This window comes from Parasteatoda tepidariorum, chromosome 8 (assembly GCF_982258835.1).
Source record: "Parasteatoda tepidariorum strain Cologne lab strain chromosome 8, Ptep-v5.0, whole genome shotgun sequence".
Lineage (NCBI taxonomy): Eukaryota > Metazoa > Arthropoda > Arachnida > Araneae > Theridiidae > Parasteatoda > Parasteatoda tepidariorum.
Window position 1 is genome coordinate 39,485,131 of NC_141762.1, and position 25,525 is coordinate 39,510,655.

A 25,525-nucleotide genomic window follows, 5' to 3' on the forward strand; every position below is an offset into this window, starting at 1 on the left:
GGAGAAATTCGAAAAAAGCAGAAGAACAGGCGAATTATTCTTCATCATGACAATGCGAGCTCTCACACATCGACTCAAACAAAGGCATTTCTGACGGAGCGAAAGATCGAACTGATGGGTCATCTGCCGTACAGCCCTGATTTGGCACCCAATGACTTCTTCTTAGTCCCACACATCAAAATTAAATTACGTGGACAACGATTTTCGAACCCCGAAGAAGCGGTTGATGCATTCAAAACGCATGTTTTGAAGTTACCTCAATCGGACTGGAAAAAGTGCTTTGAAAATTGGTTCAAACGCATGCAAAAGTGTATTGATCATCATGGAGAATATTTTGAAAAACACTAAAACCAATTTCGATTCTACATATTTGTTTTTTCATTATTAGGCCAGAAATATAAATAGCAACCCTCGTATTTTCAAAACTATTGTTAACCATGTTACCAGCAGCATAAAAACTTGAAACTTTGAAAATAATCTTCTTTTAATATAACAATTAATGTCCGATGGCCCATTGACTTGAAAAAATATTCTATACATATGAAATTGACGGTGGGCGGGGGTACCCGACACTCCCCTATATATATATATATATATATATATATATATATATATATATATATATATATATATATATATATATATATATATATATATATATATATATATATATATATATATATATATATATATATATATATATATATATATATATATATATATATTTCCCTCAACAAAACTAAATGTAACGTTACGCTGAGTATCCGAAACAGAGGCGTTATTTTTTAATGTAGAGAGTTACGTCACTGTTTTAGTGCTAGGTCATTATTTATTCAAAGAAAAAAAGTCACTATGTTATATAACAAGGAAACTCCATTTATCCTCTCTTTATCACACATAACACGTGATCGGAGGCGTGCTTTTCACTCCAGTGAGTCTGCAACTTTTACTGAGTCTGTCTCCCAGCGTTGATATTGACACAACAAGGTAAACATTCGTATGCTTGAATATTTTTTATGCTATAGAAATTAAATATTTGTGTGATGCTTTGTCAAATTATTTAAATGATACTTCATTCTTTGAGCCAATTAATATATTATTTTTCTTTTCTAAAATATTAAAATTTAGGTTGTAAGATGCTATGGAGTTGATTTAAACCTACTGAGGGTCTTTTTTGTTTTACGTGTAAATTATTCTTATGATAAATACCGGTTTATTATAAAACAGCCTTTTTGAGCGCTATTACTCGCATTCTTTGTTATTTTTGCTACTAAAGAAATTTTAAAAATTTATTTGATAAATTTGTAAAAAATAATCCGAACATTTAGGAAATAAATCGTTTTAAAGTACCATGGATTCAAATGGTGTTATAATTTTTATTTTGATTATGTTTTTAGCTTTGGTCTTAAATATATATATATTTTTTGACGATAAAACTAGGTGGTTTCACTCAACTTCTGTAACTATTGCTTTTCAATAATTTTTTGTTTTTTGAGCAGATGATCAAAAACCCTTCGATCGGCAACTAGCTGTTGTGTCGACACTTTACTTTTATAAAACCCTGTTAGGAGTTTTTTTTCTCAACGAAACAAATTAACGAAGTATTGTGAGAAGTTAATTCCTTATAATGTTTAAAATTTCAAATATTTACTTTTTAGTCATTATTTTAATTGCATTCCTTGATTGAACAGAAATTTACAAACATTCGTTAAGAAATAAATATAACCTATCAAAAAGAAAATGTAACCAGTTTTTGTTAAATAATTATGAAATGGTAGTTAAATAGGTTTATCATAAATTATTGCGCAATAAGGTACTGTAATATAATTACTTTATAATATGACTCAGATTAGGATTTTAATTTTGAATAATAACTAAATTTGAAAATGTGATATTTGTCAATGGAAAAAGTATATTATTGACAATTTTATCTTTCCGTTTTAGTTTATTTGGGGGGATTATTTATTCATACAGAGCGTAATATTCAGAAAGGATTATAAATAAGCATTATCGTTAAGTACGGTATAAATAAATATTTTAAGGGTGAAAACAGTAAAATGTTTTAATAATTTTATGGTGACAGCCAAAAGTATCTGGATCGTTATTGTTTATGAGTGATTTTTTTCTGTCCAATGAAAATGCCCCAACTATAATCAGAAAAGGTTAGACAGCGGCTTTAGAAAATTATTTCTTTTATAATTTGTAGGAAATAAAAATATACATTTAAAACAACAAATTTGACTATACATATAACATTTTTGATAATACTTCTTTAATGGAAAAAATTCTAACTGACTTCTAACGTTAGATTAGAAGGGAAAGGAAAAAAAACGAATAAAAGACTACTTTTTATTATTATTAAAAACAATAATGTCTATAAAAATACAAAAGTAAAAGCGAAACCTAATCTTGAAGCATTGTTTGTTTAATTTCAAGGTCTTTGAGAGAAAAGAAAGGATATGTTAAAATATTTCTTTATCATTAAAATGTATAACGTAGTAACTCATAACAATTTTTTTTCCATTAAGTTTCCAGGAAATTGCTATTATCAGTTCCTTTATCATTAGCTATTCGTACACGATTGGCTAAATTGAATGTATATTTTCACCTTCACGATGAGCAATAATGTACTTGTTATTTTTTGTACTTAAAACTTTATAAAGGAGTTAACTTTATAAATGCTTTCTTTATATATAATTTACCATTCTATTCAAATTTCCAAACATATTCCAACAATTTTTTATGTTTTCATTTTATTAATTTTTTCAACAACAATGAATCGGAAAAATCCTAAAATAGCCCAATCCTTGGCGACTTTTTGAAATTTCGCCAAGTTAGCGATTATTACTTGGATCAACGTTGTTTCTTTTATTAAAAAACACTTTAAATTATTAAAAAATATTAAAATATTTTTAATAAAATAACTTACCTTTACTCTTATGGCTCATCTTTCGACACTCCGGCAAAAATCATGCGCAACTTCGCTCAATCCAAGCTTTCGACATCTCCATTCAAAACCATCCACCGTATCCTTTCGCTTTATCAAAGTCTCCACATTTTGGGCATTCATACGTTTTCGAAATTCAATTTTGATCCATACGCCATTCAATCATTGCTCTCTTGCCTCTTGCATTCAATAAAGTTGAAAATTCACTCGTCTATTCGCTCGCCATTTTCAACCGGTACCGCACAAAAAAGAATTTAAAAGATGAAATAAAGGTAACTCAATAAGAGATCATAAACGGAGTTTTCCTTTTTTCTAACGAAATCCTACATTGGTGTGGTATACATGTCACTTAACCAATCAGGTTTAAAAATTTTGGACCGGACTCCGAAAAGTTTAGGCAAAAAGTATTGGTTGACATAGGGTAAACTAACCAGTGAAGGAACACTTAAGCTTCGCTTGCCTTTTAAAAAATCATATTAATTTCAAAATTCGAAGTTTTACTTAAATGATAGTGTCAACATTTTTGTTACTAATTACAAATTACGTAAAAAAATTGTAGAGAACTTACATAATATTGTTTTAAAGTTTTGGTGGTTCAAATAACAAGTAATAAGAAGACCAAGTGAAGGAACAGCTCTTACCAGTGAATGAACACTGAGTAAAGGACACTTTATTTTGGTTATTTTTTAATGTTCTTTATGAATTTGTAAGCCATTCAAATATTTAAAAACAAGCCTATTATTGAAATTATAACATATAAATACTTGGATAAAGTTAAATTTTTTTTTGTAATCATGAATTAAAAATTAAAGTGTCAACATATTAGCACATACTGTTCATTCACTGGAAAATCTATGCCCAGTAAAGGAACATGCCTGTTCCCTCACTGGTTAGAAACTGTTTTTCGTATTTTTAACATACTTTTGATGCGGAACATCACTAAAGGAACAAGAAAATTAAAGTTTATCTTTTATTTTCATTAACTTAAAAAAAACCCAGTAAAGGAACACCTGTTCATTCACTGGTTTTTCATCGTTTAGTGATCCAGTGAATAAACACCCCCCTTATCTCAGTACTTTATTATGCTATGATGCTTTAAAAAAATAAAACGTAGCTTCAATAACTATATTTTGAATTCTCCTTTTCACACAGTGAGAAAAATAAAACTATTACGTGCAATCCACTTCAAGCATATGAATACAAACACTCACCTTATAATTTTTTCAAAGAAACAAGATGTTGCAGAGATAATAACAAATTCAAAAAAATTTACTGAGAAGTCTATTTGACCAGGTAACCCAAAACATTGCTAGATGACTTCCTATTGTTTGGCAGTAAGCTATTGTTACCAATCAATCTAAAGAAAAACTTTCAAATTCTTATTTTATTCAATATATATGAAATGTTCCTTCGCTGATTGGTTTACCCTATCTCCTCGAAATATCTTGCAGAAGCCTAGTTTGGCGCGGTATCAAAAAATCGCCATGGGGTAGGTTATTCTAGGACCCACCCTAATGAATCACATTCGTGTAATTTAGAAATATTAGAAAATTCTGTTAATTAGTGACATAGAGTTAGCATTGACTTAATATAATTTGAATTTTCTAGCTACAAATATGGCTTCAGTACCAAAAACTCACAAGAGGCTTATGGTGCACAAATTGACATCTAACTTCAGAGAAGCTGTTAAAACCGAAACAGCAGACGTGTGCAAGCCGAAGAAAGGTGAAGTGTGCATAAAAAATAAGTAAGTGTCATTGATAAAAAAGAATTACACTGAAAAATTTTCAAGAAAAAAAAAGATCCCTTACTTGACAAACACGACTATTCAATGACATTTAGATTCAAAAAAAAGATTTTTATAAATACTCTAAATAGAAACAATTTTATCAGCTATATAGAAGGCCATCTTGAAGCTAATACTATTATTTTATGCAACAATTTTAAAAATTAGAATAATTTTAATGATGGTTATAATTGTTGGCTTAATCTTTTATTAATATCCATGCTGAGTATAAAAATTTAGAATGACTATGAATTTTCAGGACCAATCTAATATCTTCTGAAAATATGTGAATTACGCATCCATTTTATTTAAATAACTTTTAAAGTCCTCTTTCGACAAGCTCAAGTTGATGTTCGTAATATCTTCATCATCCGTAAACTTTGTTCTCTAAGCAAATTTTTTCAGTTTTTCGGGAACATAAAGTCTTCAACAGATTGATATGAAAACTATGGTGAATGATCCATTCTCCCTAAGCTTTAAAACCGGAAAATTTACTAAATGAACGTGGTTGAGGCATATCGAAGTTCTTAAGAAAACTCCAACGTCAGAATCAGTGGCTTACATAGACTTAAGTTGTTGTTATTGTAGTTCATTTACGTCGCACTAGAGCTGCACAATGGGCTATTGGTTACGGTCTGGAAGACATCCCTGAGGATGATTCGAAGACATGCCATCACAATTTTGATCCTCTGCAGAGGGGATGGCACCCCCGCTTCGGTAACCCAACTACCTGCACGCGAAGTCGAGCACTTTACTGTAGCACAGTTTAACGAGGACCAATACCGGTCACTACACAGACTGATCCAAGTGGTCACCCACCCTCACACTGACCGCAGCCAGTGATGCTTGACTTCGGTGATCTGCTGGGAACCGTGTCTTAACGATCAGTCCACTGCGGGACATAGACTTAGACACAACACAATTTTTTTACAATTATAATAGGAGATAAGAACACCGTAAGGAGACATTCGGGAATTTATAATCAATCATTTAAATTTATATTAATTAATGGATTTTAATTTAAATAATTTTAATATGAATTAATAAAGAGTTAATAATAGCGATGATAAGGTGGAATTTGCAAAAAGTAATGGAACATTGTATACACTTACTGAGTAAAAACATTGAAATGAAATTTATCTTAATAATAAAAGGAAACAACTCACTATCGTAAAACAATTATATTCAATGTTTTGTTAAGGATTATCTTTATTTATAAAGTGAATTGAGAAATATCCCGTAAAATATAAAAATACTTTTATTGAAATATATACAGTAGGGTATACAATCTTTTTAAATGAAGGGTTACGTGCCTAAGTATTTAGATATTTTGACGGCAATCATGATAATTTTAATGTAAACATAAGTGTTTTAGATACAGTTCCTTTCATCAGTCAACTTAGTCATTCATTTGCATTAAATTGAATTCTTTTAAATAATTATAATTTTTATTTTATTATCTGAATTTTTTTAATTAATTCTTTTTTTCTTCTTTTTATCAGTCAACTTGGTATATACTTGTATTAAATTCTTTTTAACAATAAAAACTGAAAAAACCTAACTGATACTCTTCAAAATAAAAATATTTTCTTTTTATCTAAAAAAAAAAAAAAAAGATTGGGAGAAAGTGACGGCTTTTAATTACATCGCGTAACACAAAAGTGTATTTTAAACTAAATCAACTGTAATGTTCATAAATAAAGGTGCTTTTAATTACACCGTTTTATTACTTTAATTACATCGCGATGGCTTTTAATTACATCGCGTAACACAAAAGTGTATTTTAAAATGAATCAACGGTAATGTTCATAAATAAAGCTGTTTTTAATTACATCGTTTTATTACTTTAATTACATCGCGATGGCTTTTAATTACATCGCGTAACACAAAAGTGTATTTTAAACTAAATCAACTGTAATGTTCATAAATAAAGGTGCTTTTAATTACACCGTTTTATTACTTTAATTACATCGCGATGGCTTTTAATTACATCGCGTAACACTAAAGTGTATTTTAAAATGAATCAACGGTAATGTTCATAAATAAAGCTGTTTTTAATTACATCGTTTTATTACTTTAATTACATCGCGATGGCTTTTAATTACATCGCGTAGCACAAAAGTGTATTTTAAACTAAATCAACGGTAATGCTCATAAATAAAGGTGTTTTTAATTACATCGTTTTATTACTTTAATTACATCGCGATGGCTTTTAATTACATCGCGTAACACAAAAGTGTATTTTAAACTAAATCAACGGTAGTGCTCATAAATAAAGGTGTTTATAATTACATCGTTTTATTACTTTAATTACATCGCGATGGCTTTTAATTACATCGCGTAACACAAAAGTGTATTTTAAACTAAATCAACGGTAATGCTCATAAGTAAAGGTGCTTATAATTACATCGTTTTATTACTTTAATTACATCGCGATGGCTTTTAATTACATCGTGTAACACAAAAGTGTATTTTAAACTAAATCAACGGTAATGCTCATAAATAAAGGTGTTTATAATTACATCGTTTTATTACTTTAATTACATCGCGATGGCTTTTAATTACATCGCGTAACACAAAAGTGTATTTTAAACTAAATCAACGGTAATGCTCATAAATAAAGGTGTTTATAATTACATCGTTTTATTACTTTAATTACATCGCGATGGCTTTTAATCACATCGCGTAACACAAAAGTGTATTTTAAACTAAATCAACGGTAATGTTCATAAATAAAGGTGTTTTTAATTACATCGTTTTATTACTTTAATTACATCGTGATGGCTTTTAATTACATCACGCAACACAAAAGTGTATTTTAAACTAAATCAACGGTAATGTTCATAAATAAAGGTAAAAAATTAAAAAAAGAAAAATATTTTATTGAGCAACATAACTGTAAATTAAATATTTTAATTAAAGAAATCATAAGGGGTCCAAAATGTTTTAAAATGCAGCAAAGCATTATAGCTCAAAATAAGATTCAACATTCAGTTGGGATAAAGTTCAATATATTTTTATCCTTAGGCAATTGATATTTAGCGAATTATAAGAGATTTTATGAATGTTAAATATTGAAATTGTTTTTTTTTTAAAATTATTTTTTAAGTTACCAAAAATTAGAAGAAAAAAAAACTCAAAAATATAGTAAACAGTTTAATTCTCACCGTCGAATTTCGCATTTTGTAATAATATTGTTGTGTTAAAAAATCAAAACATGAAAAAAGGATTGTAAAATAACATGAAAAAACAATGAAATCAGCAGAAATAAAGCACACCGAAATCAATGATTAACATGCCTGATTCAAATATCGCATGTCATTTTAATACTGTATTAAAAATATTATGATTTTCAAAACCACGTGGAAAAACTTATCAATAACTGTTGAAAGAACAATAAAAAAAATCTTAGATTTATAATGAAATTAGCACAAATAAAGCGCATACATTTGAATGCACGATTTGAGTGTCGTATTAATTAATAAATATTAAAAATATGGCTATTTTCTAAACCATGTGGAAATGCGTAATGTCGAAAACAAGCAATAAAAAAATCACTTAGATTTCAGATAAAATTTGCACAAATGAAACATGGCAAAAGTGATTACTATTTGCAGAATTCGAAAGTCGCGAGTCGTTATAATATCGAATTAAAAAATTGGGATTTTTACGAAACAATTGGAAAACCGAGAATAACTCCAGCAAACACAATCTAAAAGTCACTTGGTTTAACTATGAAATGGACTGAAATAGCTTTAAAAGTGATTATTAAAATTCGAAATTCACGTATCATAACATGTTTTAAAAATACTTTTTAAAAAAAAAACTCACTTAGTTTCATTTCCTTAAACTAAAACAGGGCATGCAAAGTCTATAACTTTTTCTAACATTATTTTGAATGATTTTCAAATAATTCTACAAAATACTAACATTAACAGCACATTTAGCGCTGTTTGAATATTTTCAACACTCTAAATCATTTTTATTCTAGAAACCTAGATTGTATAAGAACTGCATCATGTGCAACATGAAGTTAATTAAAAGAATAGTTTTATGTTACGTTTATTTATTTTATGTCTGTAGTTAGCCATAATCTCCACTTAAAGCGCTTAGAAGAAACCGATTCTGCGATATAATTGCCTATCAAATTTAAATAGATAATTTTAAAACAATTGCTTTGACTTTTAAATTTGAGAGCTATTAAAATTATGTTGCGTTAAAAGTGAATAAGGAATAATGTTTTCCTTAATCGCTGTAGTCAAGGTGTTTCGTTATGACCGCCCTTAAAACAAATGTTTTGCCCTTCATGAAATTTAAAGAAAAAAAGCCATGCACAGTGTTTAAGCTCGAAATCTAACGATTCGCTACAGTGGTAAGCAGGACTGAAAACAGCGGAACCAATATAATATATGCTAACCAATATAACGGAATACTATATAACGGAGTCAATATAACGGAACTAATATGATGCCTAATGTAATTTGTAGGTATTTCTAACAATCGCCTCTCATCTCTGCTTTCAACGACATTCATATAAATTTTGGTAATTTAAGTTACCCTTTTCTCTGAAGTAGCATGTGGGATTTTAATAGAATTTTCTTTTTACTTCATTTAAATTTTAATTTGAATATTTATATTAAAAATTTTGTTTATTTTAAAACAATTTAACATATTCTGCAAAAATGAATTAATAGTATTGAAAAAACTTACAAAAATTCGAAATTGCTCTAGAATTGCAATTAAATATCTGTAAGTCGATTCTTTACATTTCATTATTTAGTTCTTTACATTTTATTATTAGTTTTATTATTTAGTAAAATTAATAAGTTCAAAATTGTCTTTAAGTATATTAGAATTCAAGTGTGTTGCTCTTTTTGGATAACAGAATGGCATATGTTAACTTTCAAAATTTACTTCTAAAAGAACAGAAACTACGGTTTCTTTCATGTTTTAAACATTTCTTTCTTTATTTTGTTCAGATACTGTAGATAAATATCTAAATATCTAAATAAAAAAATAATTTCTTTTATATTTAATTACTTAGATTAATTTATTTATTATTTTGTTGTTATGAGACAATTTTGAATTCAGCATCAATATATGCGCATTTAGAACATCTATGTTTGATCTCCTATTGCTCCAGCGTTCCTCTTTAAATATGAACGAAATTATTAGTTAATGTATCCGCTCTATTTATTTAATTTTTTGCTTTTTAGATATGTTGGAATTAATGCAACTGACGTTAACATGACTAAAGGAAGATATTTTGTGTCCGGAAAAGTACCATTTGGAGTAGGCCTTGAGGTAATTATATGTCCCATTTGTTTTGCCTTTCATTTTTTATTTATTTATTTTGTCAAGAAAGCCAGAGTGTAAATAGGAAAAGAGAATACGCTAAGATTTGATGCATATTGAAAATTTTAATGTGAATTAAATTAATAATTAATAGAATGACAGCTCGTCTTAAATATTTTTTAAAACATTTCCTGAAATAAACTTTTATTTTTAAAATAGTGATAAAAATAAGTTAAAATTTTTTTTTCTTGCATCATAAATGCGAATATGCATTAAACTATCAAATATAATATTTAATAGACTATAAACTTAGGGTTGTAATTAGGAAACTATACCTGATTAAACAGTTCTGGTTACGTTACTCTTATTTAAAAATGTCGAGATGAAAGTTGTGAATATGTAGTTTTATAAACACCAGATTGTAAGACCATTGCTCATAAAATTTCGCTCTTAACCTTAAACAACTTATAGATTTAAAGATTAAATAGCTTAAAAGTTACTAAGTTAACTCTTTTCAGTTTTATGCTATAAGTAAGGAAAATATAAGTTAATAAGTTTTGAATTTGAAATATTTGTTCCTTATAAAATTACATTTAATACACTAAATGACGTTACATCCAAAATGCTGCGAAGGCATGATTATTTGAGAAATAATTTTAAAATATTTCATTCCTGTAATGTGTCTGCTGTGTTTAAAATGCATAAATAACTTGTGTGTTTGTTTTTTCGTAATTTCAGAAATCAAAATTTTGATTATTTTCATCATGCATTTTAGAGATAGTAAAATCTCTTAGCACTCGTAGGAACAATCTTGGATTGTTCGGATTGGGGTTTTGGGGTAGATCTAGTCCTGCTTTTATTATCATAGCATGTCATGGAACAGATAAATGGAATAAACGGAGATGCGAGAATTTTTTTCCACTCCATTTGATACTTTAGTACTTGATAAAGTATGCTTTCAATTGTACACTGCGAAAAAAATTTACTACCCCGAATAACTTGTTATCTATTGATTGGATCTTCACGTTCTGGGAACCAATCTTAATGGTTCAAGGGGTGACTTCAAATATGCTAATTAATTAGTGCAAACGATATTTCAAGCTACGAAATCAGACACAAAAACTTAATTTCTCTGAATAAACATACATTTCTTTCCAACAGATTCAGATTTCTAAGCCCAAAATATGAGGGGTAGCAGCATTCTGGGAAATATGGTCCCAATGGTTTGGTCAGGTGAGGGATTCAAAGTTTGGATTCCCTTATGCTAATTTGATTTTTGCGTATTTCGCTATATATCAACAACTTTTTAAGCGAATTGAAATATTCTTGCACACAATTATAAAAATATATACAATACAGATAATAACAATTATTCGAAATTTGAGCAAAACGGTCGAACAGTTCCTGAAAAATCAAATTTAAGGAAGTCATGTATTTAAAATTCGATTCCTCAGGAGCTCTTCGACCGATTTCACTCGAATTTTGTAATTTGTTATTTCAAATTACGTACCTTAAAATGATGCAAAAAGTTGCATATCATGCAATTTAAAATTTTACCAATTATTATTTAATAAATAATAATAAATATTTTTAAAAAAAATCATTTTTTGCATGGAATTATCTTTTGACAAACGAATTTTATAATTGTTAGTAAAAATTTTTCAATTCACTTAAAAAGTTCCCGAGATATAGTGAAGTACTCAAAAAGTAAAATTAACATTAAAGGGTCCAGACTTTTGACCCCTCTCCTGACCAAACTATTGGGACCATATTTCCCAGAATGCGACCTATAATTTGGTGTCAGAAATCCGAATGCGTTGAGAAAAAGGTATGCTTATTCATAGAAAGTACGTTTTTGTGTCTGATTTCGTAACTTACAATATCGTCAGCTTTAATTAATTACCATATTTGAGGTCACCCCCTCGAACCATTAAGATTGGATCCAAGAATGTGAAAATTCGATCATTCGACCAAAAGTTATTCAGAGTTGTCCGTTTATTTTTGGCACCCTGTGCATTCCAAGATACTTATTAAAATTTCATCGAAATTTATTTAAAAAATTCCGCAAAATTAACGAAAAACACTTTTTATTTCTATTTATATTGGAATATTAAGTTTTGTCTTTTGAATTTATAGTTGTAAATACTGCTTTTAATTTATCTGTAAATGTTTCTTTTTTTATTTTAATGTTTGTTCTATTTTTAGGGGATTGGAGAAGTAGCAGAAGTTGGTGAAGGTGTGGAACACTTAAAAGTCGGACAAACTGTAGCTTATATAAATGGAAATTCAAATTCTTACGCTGAGTATTCTGTAAATAGATTTTATTTGCTTATTAAAACTCAAAAAAATTCTTAATTTAAATTACTCATTAAAATTTTGAAACGATATTTATTCGAGTGTATAAAAAGTACCTTGAGTTAAGTTAATTTTTTTTATATTTCTATAATTATTTTTACCTAATTATTATTTGTAAATTATTTATCTGTCAGTGTCATATTCACGTAGTTAATATTCAAAAATGCAATATTAAGTAAAAGCATGAAAAGGTTATTCTGTTCGGAAAAAAAAACTCTATGTGGTTATAGACGATTATATAGGATGCGGAAATGGAGTAAAATATTTCGGAAAATACTCATTGGATCAAAATAAAAATAAATAAATAAAAATATGCCTGTGAAGTATTTTCAGAAGTTACATTATTGGCGCCAACTTATCAATGACACCAAACTAATTTAATGACACTAAACTCGACACTATTCCCAAAACTAGGCAAAGCCCAAGCAGTCCCCTTATCATTAGTTATTGTCAGAGACAGGCGTTAAGTTTGGTGATATTATTATATAGGTTTCAAATATACCAAATAATCTATTTTCTCGATCTGATATTTATTTCTCGAGATATCTCTATTTTTTTGTCCTGTAATGTGAATTGTGAACCAAAATGTGAAAACATGTGAGTCAAATTGAGTTAATTCTTTCTGTAAAATATAAATCTTCATTAAAAAAATAAAGCATTTTTAAGTTCTTTACAACTCTCAAGGAATGTGATTAGAATAGAAGGTGCTGTTTGGTATCATTGAATATAAACATATAAAATATTTGTATTTTAAGATTCTTGATCCGAAGTGTTTTTCTCAAGAAATTTGGTAATCTCCATACATTTTATACATATTGTATGTTTATAGACAAGAACTTAGAGGAATAGTTTGATTTTTTTTGCATTTCTTAAAAAAAGACTTCAGCAGCTTAAACTGTCAGTCAGTTGCTTACACAAAGCATTGCATTAAAGTGAGAAAAAATTCATCATGAAGTGAGTCTTCTAAAAAGTGAGTGTTTATATGCACAACAAGTTTTTAAAAATAAAAAAGACTCTTATTTAAAAACTAAACGTTCATTTTTAACATAACATTTTCAATCAAATGCATGAAAAATCTAAAAATTGCAATTAAAATTTCATAGTGATTTCAGTTGCAAAGAAAACATCAAAACCATCGGTAATTTCGGAAGAAACAGAATGGTTTTATAAAATATTTAAACAAAATTTTTAAACCTGTTTGTTAAACTGTGTTCTTCAAGACTAGGCAATAGTTACTCATATATAGTTTACCCATGATTAATTTTCATTCTGATATTTCAGTGTGTGCCAGCCATGGGCACTTTTCCCGTACCTGATACAAAACCAGAATATATAGCACTCCTCGTGAGTGGTCTGACAGCTTCAATAAGTTTAGATAAAGTAAGTCCTTAATTTTTTCACACCTTCAGTTTAAGTTTCATGAGCAGGTCATAGAAAAAAGATAACACATATTTTATTTTGTTTCGCACTATCTGACAAAATGCATCCGAACACCCAGTGGTATGGACTCAGTTGCTGCAGTTAATTTACGTCGCACTAGAGCTGCACAATGGGCTATTGGCGACGGTCTGGGAAACATCCCTGAGGATGATCCGAAGATAAGCCATCACAATTTTGATCCTCTGCAGAGGGGATTACACCCCCACTTCTGTAGCTCAACGACCTGCACGTGAAGTCTAGCACTTTACGATAGAACAGTTTAACGAGGACCAATACCGCACACCCTCGGTCCCTATGCATACTGATCCAAGTGGTCACCCACCCGCACACTGACCGCAGCCAGTGATGCTTGACTTCGGTGATCTGCTGGGAACTGTGTCTTAACAATCAGTCCACTGCGGGACGTGGTATGGACTCAGAGACTTCTGATGCATAGAATAATGTTGTTCCAATCGATAACAGTCTAATCATGTCTAGGGAGATTTTACACAATTTTTTGACAGGTGAGCACAGCTGTAATGTATACTGAAAGTGAGGATGGCCAATTCGGCTGGATATTTATCTACGTTATAGTTTGTTCTAAATGTATTCTACGAAACTGAGATTAGAGATTTGAGAAGACCAGGCCAGGCTTTGAACACCCATTTTGCCAAAGCATGGCTGCGCTAGTCTCGACGTGTGAATGGAGAAGTAATCTTTCAGGTAGAGAAATGGGTTTTCCTTGAAATATTGTCATAGAATTGAGAGCAGCATTGCCGCCGAGAATGTCGAAAAATATCTCAGAGTTTATGCTTTTAACCACAGGAACTAAGAGATTTAGAGAAAATCACTATCTACCAATAAGTATTTGAACACGTGTGATTGAAAAGAAAAACAAACTTTATTCATAATCAATAATTGGTAAAGCCTCCACGAGAGGCAATTACAGCGTGAATCCACCTGGGCATACTTTCCACAAGTCCTTGTGTGACGGATAGTGGTATTTTCTTCCAATCGGCTTGGAGAAGATATGTAAGTTTGTTCACCGACTTTGGACTGGTAGTACACCTTAATTCGGTGATTCAACTCGCCCCAGAGGTTCTCGATAGGGTTCAGGCCTGGACTCTGGGCAAGCCAGTTCATTCTATTAACCCCATTGGCACCATACCAAGCCTTGGTGACCCTCGCAATAGGACAGCTGGCATTGTCGTCCTGGAAGTAACAGGAATCCACCCCGTAAAACTGCCACAACATAGGAAGCACATTGTCATCAAAAATAGTGCAGTAGGCATCTTGCATGGGACTAATGCCCATATTGTTTCTTACACGATATATACCGGCGGAGGGCGTGACGTATCTCAGGAACTATAGTCATTTGCATAGATGTCCAAATACTTATTGGTAGGTAGTGTATAATTGTAACCGATATTGACTTGTTTAAATGCATTTGTTTTCAAAACAGAGGAAACAAATGTGAATAAATTTTTAGTATTGCTACTTACATGAAGTTATGCTATTATTGGTACCAGGAAACAAAATGCACGCACTTTCGAAATAATAACAAAAACAAGGTAACTAATAAAATTTAATCAGAACTCTTAGTAAGATAGTTTGAATTTTGAAGACATATAAAGATGATATGCAAAGATAATTAGAGGCTGGAAGATGTCCGTTTCTAGAGAATAAATTAATTTTGGAGGATAGGTTGATGCTAGAAGATAAGTTGATTCTTATGAGCAATAAGCTGAATCCAAGATTAGCTAAGAATCACCAGGAGGGGGGCTTCCGCGGAAAGGCAAAAGGATCTATGCCTTATTATATTACTTTTGATAATATTACAGGATTTACAAAATAGATTAATATGTCCCTTTATATGGATATTTCTGCCAATCGGACGGGAAATCCGGGCATGACCCTTAAGATGCTTAGTTCTAAATAAATTATCAACATTACCTTCAATCATAAATAAGTAAAAAAATTAAATGAACTACATAAATGAATCTTGAAAAAGTGTATTAAAAATTTCTGGAAATACAATTATCTATTATAATTATGGAAAAAATCCACTATTTTACCAAGTTCCTGAAGAAATCTATCATCTCACGAAAAAGGAAAGAGTAAAATCATCTTAACTCTTATTTTCTAAAGTAGAGTCGGAGATTTTTTCCCAAGATTTTTTAAAAGTTTTAAAGTGTACTTTTGATCAAATGATGAAGAATTATAATATGTGTATTTTATATGTAAAATAGCCGAAAATAAATTATTTTATTCAAACGACACTTGCTTGCAGTATTTACTTGGCACAGTTCCTACTAAATGAATGTTTTACTTTATTTTATTATAGTGTGGTCGCATCGTGGCTGGAGAGACAGTATTAATCACGGCTGCAGCAGGAGGTACTGGCCATATAGCCGTAAGCCATTTTTTTTGTCTCTGTATAAACTTTAAACAAAATTTTAAACATTTATCGATAATTTTTGTTTGTGGAAATTTTACAACTGTATAAATATTTGTTATGTTTATTGCTAACAGTTTGAGCAGTTTTCAAACATCGTCTCTTAGATTAACTTAACAATAAAATCGATTGTTAGTTTAAAAAAGAATGAACTTTTATACTTTGTTCACGCCACAGATGAATATACAATTTGTGGCATTCCACAAGGTCACATTTTTTTTTCTCTTTAATATTTAGCTAGTTGATTTTCTATAAGATGATCGATTAGTTCAGATCAAAATAACTAATTTGTAATGCAAAATATGGCAGCAGCAATTCTGCTGCAATTTTTTATGTTTACTTTTAAAATTGATAGTTGTGTTTGCTAAGCCATTTGAGTTTCTCTGAATATTGTATAAATATTTCTGTTTTAAAATAAATTATGGAAATTTGTATTTGAGCATGGCCTTTGTATACTTTATTAAATGTTAAGTCAGATAAAACGATTATAATTCTTATTAAAAAGATCAGATGAATTACATTTTGCAAAACTGAAATTAAAAATCGATTTCATTTATCACATTTTATTAAAGTCTTAAAAAAAAGCCGTTAAAAGTTGAACTATATCATCGTCATTTTAGACAATAATAGGATACAAATTTGCTGTAACTTTCATGTCTTTGATGCATTATTTGTATTAAACATATTTTTCATACTTTTTTTCATTATTTTGTATTAATTTAGGTCAAAATAACTGAAAAATACTATATTTAGCATTTTAATATTTTATGGTTATGAAATACAGCAGGAAACACTGTCTTTTTCTGCGTTAGAACTAAAATCTTCTAAGCAGTAATTTTCTAATTTCCATTTATTTGCGGTCATTTAGATCTAAGAGAAACATAGATTTATAATTGAAATTTCCTCAATTTTCAAAATCATGATACATTTTTGAATATGAATGAAAAAAAATTCAAACGACTTTTCAGACTTAACATTTTAAACAAATATAATTCCGATAATATAACAGATTTATTTTAGTAATTATTAGACTTTTTTATCATTAAAAATAATAAAATGTACTTTTGCTTGTAATTAGAGTGCCATATTTCTGTTTAAGTTAGTACAGTATCAAGTAATCAAGCTTATAAACTGTTTTAATATAGTACAACTTATCAAAGTATGGTTGAAGCAAATCAGAATGATCTTACTATTCTAAACGCTCTGAAATTTCTAACAGTATACTGTAAAAATTTCAGTAACTAATGCAATAATTTTTTTAAAATTGTTTAAATACTCAGTTTCCAAAATTTTTGACGTTGGTTTTCTCGTATTCAGCCAAAGATGCATAGCGCTACACTATGCAAATATTTTTCTTGCTGCTTTATAAATATCGAAAAATTTCTTTTCTAGGTTCAGTGGGCAAAGGCGGCTGAATGTCATGTCATTGGTACTTGTTCAACACCAGAAAAAGAAAAACTTTTGAAGGTATTTATATGATAAAAATATCTATGTAAAACTGTGTTAATACATTTTTCTATACTTTGCACTCTATCATTTAAGCATTAAAAGATTGACGGTTTTATAGTTAGAACATAGGTAAAGGTATGCTTCGATCTTCTTCTTTAACAACACTACAGCGAAGAGCAGGGCAAGGCTTTCTTAGTCTGCCTCCTCCAGACTGTTCAATTTGAAGCTAGATACTTTAGTTTACAAACGGTATGATGCTTCTATGCTATCTATAAACTACTTAATAATAAAAATAATAAAATACATAACGTAATGATAAGTAATAATAACAAAAAATTTCTTTTTCTGATAATTTTCTTTTGTTAAAAAATAATAGCAAATCAGATTGCAAATCGCTGTACAAAAACCAGTCTGATAAAATTTTTTTATTTTCTTTAAAAATAAAATATTTTCGGGATAAGGAATGTAATATTCATGTTCTTAGTTTTTTTTAAAAAAAAATAAAGCATTAATCGAAATACAAATAGCAGATTATTAGATATTATTTGTCTAATTGTAATCTAACTAATTGAAAGTTGAATTAAAGTTTTGAGTGCAAATTCTCTCTCCATCTTGACTAGATTAACATTTTTGAAATTAAGCATTCCTAAAATATAATTAAAGTTATGTAATGCATTTTTTCATATGATTGTTTTAAAAATAAAAGATTTCAAACTAGTAATGAATTTTCTTTTTGACCTTTGAAATTATAACTTAACCAAAATTGTTAAAAATATTTGCATTTATAATATGTAAAAATAATCTTTTTTTTAAAAAGGAACTTGGCTGTGATCGTGTAATTAACTACAAAACAGAAAATTTGGATGAAGTTTTAACCAAGGAATATAAGGTAAAAATTAATTATGTCCTCACTTGAATGATTGTTTTTTAAAAAATGGGGTGTTAATTTTAAATAACAGATTCAATTGAATGTGGATATAAAAAGCGCTAGGTTTAATAGTGATTACACTGGGTCAAACACAAACGAAATTACATGATGACGTAATAAAATCGAAAGGTTTCTTTTTTTTGTAGTAGTCCAGGAAGGTTTGAAAGTTTTGAAGTTTTTTTTGATGCTAAGTACCCAATGGTTCAACTTAAATTACTAAAAGTTTGAATAAAAACTTTAGAAGTAAAAAATAGTAATTTTTGAAATGTTACACTGTAGCAATTTTTACTGAAATAATCAAGGTTATTGTTTTAATATTATTCAGGGTTATTCTTTTTGTAATAAAAGAGTTTTTTCTTGTGTATACTTTAACTCCATAATTATCAGCAATTTCTACCAAATTTACAAGCAGATTGTTTCTTAATGAATGTTTGAAATAAAAATTTTTAAAAACCTTGAAAAAATTTCTTAATTAAAAGTCTCAAAAAAATATTTAGACCAGGAAAGAGAAGAAAATGAAAAGAAAATCAAATCTTATGAGTAATTGACGAAAAAAGAGAGGTTACAAAGACCGAAACCAGTTTTTTTACCTGGGGAATACAAGGAAAGGGAAGTATATCATTAGATTTTCTTTCAAGCTCCATCTAGCAATCAAACTCGTCTTATGGTAATAACTTATAAGTACTCTTTTTCTCTAATTATATCAAAGAGAGAAAATATCAAATGTCCACTTCACACTGTTATCTATATTTTATTAGGTTCAATTTAAAAGTAATATTCAAAATAGAAAAGTAGTTGAATTTAAAAGCAAAAGTGCCTCTGTCCAGAAGAAAAACGTTAAATCTAATTAATTACTTACTAATTTATTTGCGTTAAGCAAATATTTCAATATATACAACTTATGAATTCAGTTTTTCTATAATAATAAATATAAATTCTATAATATAAATATAGATTTTAATAATTTTTTGTTATTTTGAGTTTTTAATTTTTAAATATTTTTAAAATTCATTAAATAGAACAAAATATTTTCAGTCGGGATTTTTTTAATTAATTTCCTGTTGATTTTAAATGGATAAATATTGTGGAAGGTAAAGATGAATTAGTGCAGACAGGGATTGATAGCAAACGGTGTTTTATAAATGCCATTTTTAGAATATTTAACAAAAGAGCTAACTTAACTATTTAAAATTTTGGTTGACTATTAAGTAACATATTAACATTTTTCTCCAGGAAGGTGTCAATGTTGTTTGGGAAACAATAGGCGGAGAAGTTTTCCAAACTTGCCTGAAACATCTCTCAATTAAAGGAAGAATGGTTGTTGTTGGAGGAATTTCAGGTTATAAAACAGAAGATCAACAAATGAAATGGAATGCTGAATTGTCCACATTGCCTGCTCAAGTAATGCATTTTATATATTTTTTAAACAAATTAACAACAAAAAAAAGCTTTGGAATGTTTCTTATTTCTACATTTAGAATACTGCTTCTACTCAACGAGACTATAAAAACAAAAAACTTTAATATTGTTGGAAAACACTTTTATTTAAATTTCTAACAATTTTGCAATTAAATAATTTTACAATTAAGTAATTTCACTATAACGTAGTTTTACAATTGAAAAATTTTACAATTAAACTTTCTAAGTGTTATCTAAAAATTTATCTAAAGATATATTACTAATGACATGGGTTCATCAGTTTTTATTTTTTCTCCTTTTTCCTTGATGATTTTCTTTTCAATTTTAATTTTTTATAAAGAAATACTTTCAACAATTTTATATGAAAATTTTCTGCTGGTGGAAATATTCCATAACTTTTAGAAATATAATCTTAAAATTAAAGTAGATTTTAAAGGGAATGTTATGTAAGGGAATGTTATGTAAGGGAATGAATGAATGTTGTGAACAGGTGAAAAGAATACTCAAGGTACACATTTTAAATAATTAAGGTATTTTAGTGCTTGTAAATATAATCATTTGTCCACTTATGCATATTAATTCGTTTTCTTTTCCGAGAAATGTAGGATTAAGGAGTGCATTAATACTCATATTAATATATTAAAAACAATCCAAAATAAAAAAAAAATTACAGTTTGAAAATTTTAGTTTACTAAGTTATCTCAGCAAATTTTTAGAAAATTTTTAAGCAAATAGACTTCAGTGTTAATATATTATATACCTTGAATTATCTTTAATTTGAAAATCAATATTGACTTCTTTCACTCTGTTACATAACTGACAATTCTGTAACTAAAGTTCCGTGCAACGTGGAAGTTGGAAAAGAAGGTATCAGCTCAGTTACTGACTATGTTGCCTAACATGTGTCAAAATGAGATTTTAATACATCTAACTGAAATGGATACTTTACCCCCGTAATTTGCAGTTGTAGTCTGAATATAAGTCTGTCCACCAAGAAAAGACTCTTTATAAACGGTTGGAGTCTTTTAGTTAAAAATTGGGCTCTATGATAAGTGAAACCATTGGAAGATAAAAGTAACAATGATAAATGGGTCAAATAGTTATGCCAATAATAGTGGTTCCATAGTTCAAGCTTTGCAGTTCTATAGCACTGCATCCGGCGTTAAAATGGACTTTGTTGTCTGAAGCTTAACCGTATTTTAATTGTGAAAGTATAGTATAAAGAAATGAGCCCCGACCTCCGAAAGGGACTGGCTCATGCGGAAGCTAGTTGAAATGCGCAGCGGAGTACCCGGCCAATTAGACCACTTCCGTAATGATGTGATGAATATTGATTGAAAAAAGTAATTCTACATGAAGTATTAGAATGCAGATGCTGAAATTCTTCATGTACTTGATACCCGAGGGTGACTAGCTGAAAAAAGTTGGCTCGCAGTAATCCGACATGATTTCTGATATCAGTTCATAAATCAAGCACTGAAGCTACCCCAGCAAGTGAAGGAACATTAAATTACTTCCATTTTATTTTCTGTGGAGTATTTCTCTCAGATTTGTGCGAATTTCTTTGGACAAGAGGCTATCTAGAAGCTGAGAGACGTTGTTTATACCCTCACCAGGGACCAACATTTAAGTTATTAAAACAAAACCATCTAAAATATAAACATCGTCCGCCCCTTCCTCTGAAGGCCGCGGAAAAATTATGAAACGTTGACCAGTTCGATAAAACAGATGGGGATCACTGGTGTAAAGAATAAACTACTCAAGCTAATTTCTAAAATACTTCATTAGTCTATTAGAATTGTTAAGAATTTGAAAAAATTAACTTCATTTACAATAATTTGGTGATGACGATAGTTACAATAAAATGTATTTCTTATATTTATTATTTTATTGCTTGCAGCTTCTGACAAAGTCAACTGCTGTTCAAGGTTTTCTTTTGACTCATTACATGGATTGTTTCCCGACCTACTATAAGTATTTGAGCGAACACCTTCAGAGTGGAAAGTTAAGAATTGTAATTGATACAGGGTCCAAAACAGCTGATGGAGAATTTCTCGGAATGGAAGGAATAATAAGAGGAGTAGAAGTGAGTAAATACACTTTTAAATTATTCTGATTTGTAGTAAATGCGTTTATTGATGTTTAATTATTGTAGAGTAGACATTGAAGTGAAGTTAAGTGACAGAAACAAAATTTGATTTGAGAAGAAAACAAAACGAATGGGTGTCTTTACAATGACTACTAAAATCGTACAATGGATTCTATAGTTGCTTTATTTTCAAAACAAGATCTAAGGATTTGAACATAAAAACTTTACTTGTATAAAAATAATGATGCTTAAGCTGCGAACATTATATTCATTTATTCAAAGATTTGCTTCAATGAAAAAACTAATTTTTTTTATCAATTAACTCATTTTTAATGTACATTCCTAAATTTCATAATGTAAATCAATCGATAACAAATTTATGTACTCGCAATATACAACTAAATATTTAAATTGCAATGCAATAATTCATCATATTTTCTTCTGATGTAAAAATACATCGATATCTTATTTTCACAAGTGGTTTAAAAATACAATATTTTCAGTGTCATAAAGAGAGGATAGAACGTATTTAATTTATCTGAATATATTGCAAATATTTACAAGTAAATTGAAAACATGCCTTCAATTTACTGGTAAATATTTGCAATGTATTCAAAACAATATATAATGACTCAAATAACTCATTTTCAATGTCAACTTCTTAATTTTATAATGTAAATTAATCAAAAACAGATTGAGGTTAATAGCAAAATACCACCAAATCTAAGCCAAAATAAGCTTTTAATTTATTTATTATTTTTTTTAGCTAGAAAAATGGCAAAAAAAGATTAGGAAATGAATGAGATGTAAAACATTTATTTCCATGAATTTATTTTCCGAGTCTATTGGAATTAAATTTAAACATATTCATTCTGCTCTGTTACTATAACAAATTCATCTATTGACTCGATTTTGGAATTTCTACTTTAATTTTTCGACTATAATAACGCATTGAATGCTTTTTGTCAAAACAATTTTAGCAGCTATGCGAACAGTTCAGTCTCTAGAATTTTAAAAATTTATTTTGCATTCATCATTTAAATTGAATACGTTGAAAATAAAATTGTTTCAAACTTAATCCAATTTCATTACTCTTTAGTAATTGTGAAATGGTACAAGTTACTACCTTTATAATAAGGTCATTTATGCGAATATCTTTAAAATAAGGTCATTAATGGGAATATTATGATGGCAAAATTGATGGCCATTAATGGCAAAAAATAATAAATGAGAAAAACCATTTCACTTTAAATCCTCTGATTTTGAATAAATTTATATAATAATATTAATTAATTTTATCCCCGGTGTTGAACAGCCGATCCGATTCCGAATTTACGAGTCAACTCCGTTGCCTCGTCATTTTGAACCTATCCCAGGAGACAAACGAATTCTGGACTGGAATCCAAACTGGCTTCCGGGAAAGACTTTTTGATGGGACCTACCCGCATTTGCATTACATTGAGAGGAAAACCACGAAAACCTCCCATAGTTTGCGCAACGGCAAGGAGATTCAAACTCATAAGGCGTTTGCCAATGACGATATTTTACGTCAACACTGTGGCCTGTAGTAGAATTCGTATCGGCCAGTCCTCCCTCATTTTGGAGGTGAATTCTTTATCCCTTGAGCCACTGTGATTCTTAGAATAATATTAAGAGCAAGTACGATTGAATATTATAAATAAGTATTTTAAGGTAAATACTGTTTAATTTTTTATACGGTAGGGATTCACTTTCTGCATTAAAGATCATGTGTGACTTTTATGTCTATGGAGAATGCAAGAAACAATTATCTCAATAAAAAATTTATGAACTGTTAGTAAATTTATAAACAATCCTCATTAAACTTTCTTCCACTTCCCCGCTTAAATTTTCTTTTAAGCAGTTATATTTCATGCTTAATTAAAATATTTTTTCCTATTACAGCATTTGCACTCAGCGAAAAATTCTGGAAAAGTCATTGCAAGAATTTCTTAAACTCTGAAGACTGGAACGTCACTTTTCAAGATTATCATTTAAGAAAATTCAGATATGTGATATAACTGTGTTAAAAATGATCTCATAAGGAGAGACAACTGTGATTAAAGTATTAAAAATTATTTGATGTTTTTTTCATTTTATGAATTACTAGTGTTATATTAATTATTTATATCACTTAAATTGAATAAAAGATTTAAACGCCTCTCAGTCATAAAATTCAGTTCTTTCTTTAGTTTCATCGAAAAATAAAAATTTCGAAATTCTCAATTGAAAAGGCAGTGGTCATAGTTTTCAAACATTGTTCTGTTTATTTTCATAATTTGTTGAAATTATAATTGGCAAAAAATTTTCCTTTTTAGATTTATAAGTTTTAATCATATGCGTTTGATGTAATAAAGGTAAAATTGAGGAAGAAAAAATAATTCTTTTCAAGATTTCTTAAGTTCTATAAATGTTCGTGGAATCTCATTACATTCATTATTTATTGATGTATCCAAGATAAATAATAAAACATAGACTTATAAAGATGCGTATTTTGCCAGAATCTTGAATTTTAAAAAGGATTAATTTTTTGCCTCTGTCTTTCCTGTGGAATATAATTTGCTGAATGTACAGTTAGATGGCATAAGAGTTAGATGCTACTAAGTTCATTAAACTCAACTTAAAAAGAAACACTTTATTTAAAAAATATTTCAAAACTTTAAACTGAGCTTTAAACTAATCTGATGCCAAAACGAATAACGATATAACCAAAAATTAAGAGAAAAGAGGTCACTAATTCTTTTGGATGTCATTTCAGAGAGTCATAATTCATATAAATGAAGAAAAAAAAGGCTAAATCATGCCGTGTCAAATTACGCATGCAGCTGTTACAAAGATTGCTTGCTATTAAAAAGCAAAAAAAGAAATAATAAATGCATAAATAAAAATGAACTAAAAATTTTTGTAATTTATAAAAGAACAATGTGTTTTAAATGTAGTTTCGTGCAATTTTCGCAGGACTATAATTTGTTTTTTTCTTTTTAAATGTAATCGGCTCTGTTCAAAAGAATTCTTAAAACATAAAATAGTCCTGAGATAGTCAGGAGAAATGCTTCCATAGGAATATTATGAAGTAACTTTCTGTAACTTTCACGGCTACAGCTATCGTACGTACTTATGTTACTATGCAGCATATTTTTGCTAACCTACATTACAAATAAATATCGTATCTGTCTGTTACCTTTGAGACTGTGTTTTAAAGAAACGAATGTTGTTATTCAAAGCTAAAATTGTTTAGATAGATGTATAACAATGTTTAAACTCCGGTTTCTTGCAGAAACTAGAATTTTATCCGAATTTTTAACCTCAATGCTACGGATGCTTTTGATAAAGTTTATTAAATTCAGAATATTAATGGAATTGTG

General features: G+C 28.9%; 1 protein-coding gene across 1 annotated transcript; it reads left to right on the forward strand.

The window, feature by feature from the left end:
- The first annotated feature begins 863 nt into the window (after positions 1–863).
- LOC107457101 (prostaglandin reductase 3) lies at positions 864–24,238 on the forward strand. Its single transcript, XM_016075170.4, has 11 exons — positions 864–987; positions 4,556–4,694; positions 9,950–10,037; positions 12,234–12,338; positions 13,665–13,763; positions 16,147–16,215; positions 17,650–17,724; positions 18,524–18,595; positions 19,868–20,035; positions 21,954–22,139; positions 24,066–24,238. The coding sequence occupies exons 2-11, from the start codon at positions 4,564–4,566 to the stop codon at positions 24,114–24,116; spliced, it is 1,044 nt and encodes a 347-aa protein (XP_015930656.2). The 5' UTR covers positions 864–987; positions 4,556–4,563; the 3' UTR covers positions 24,117–24,238.
- Positions 24,239–25,525: the final 1,287 nt, after the last annotated feature.

Excerpts from the sequence above, each read along its gene's own strand:
- LOC107457101 (XM_016075170.4), top strand. The coding sequence starts at position 4,564 with ATGGCTTCAGTACCAAAAACTCACAAGAGGCTTATGGTGCACAAATTG. Across the intron at positions 10,038-12,233 it reads CATTTGGAGTAGGCCTTGAG|GGGATTGGAGAAGTAGCAGA; the intron begins GTAATTATATGT and ends TTCTATTTTTAG. Across the intron at positions 20,036-21,953 it reads TGTCCACATTGCCTGCTCAA|CTTCTGACAAAGTCAACTGC; the intron begins GTAATGCATTTT and ends TATTGCTTGCAG.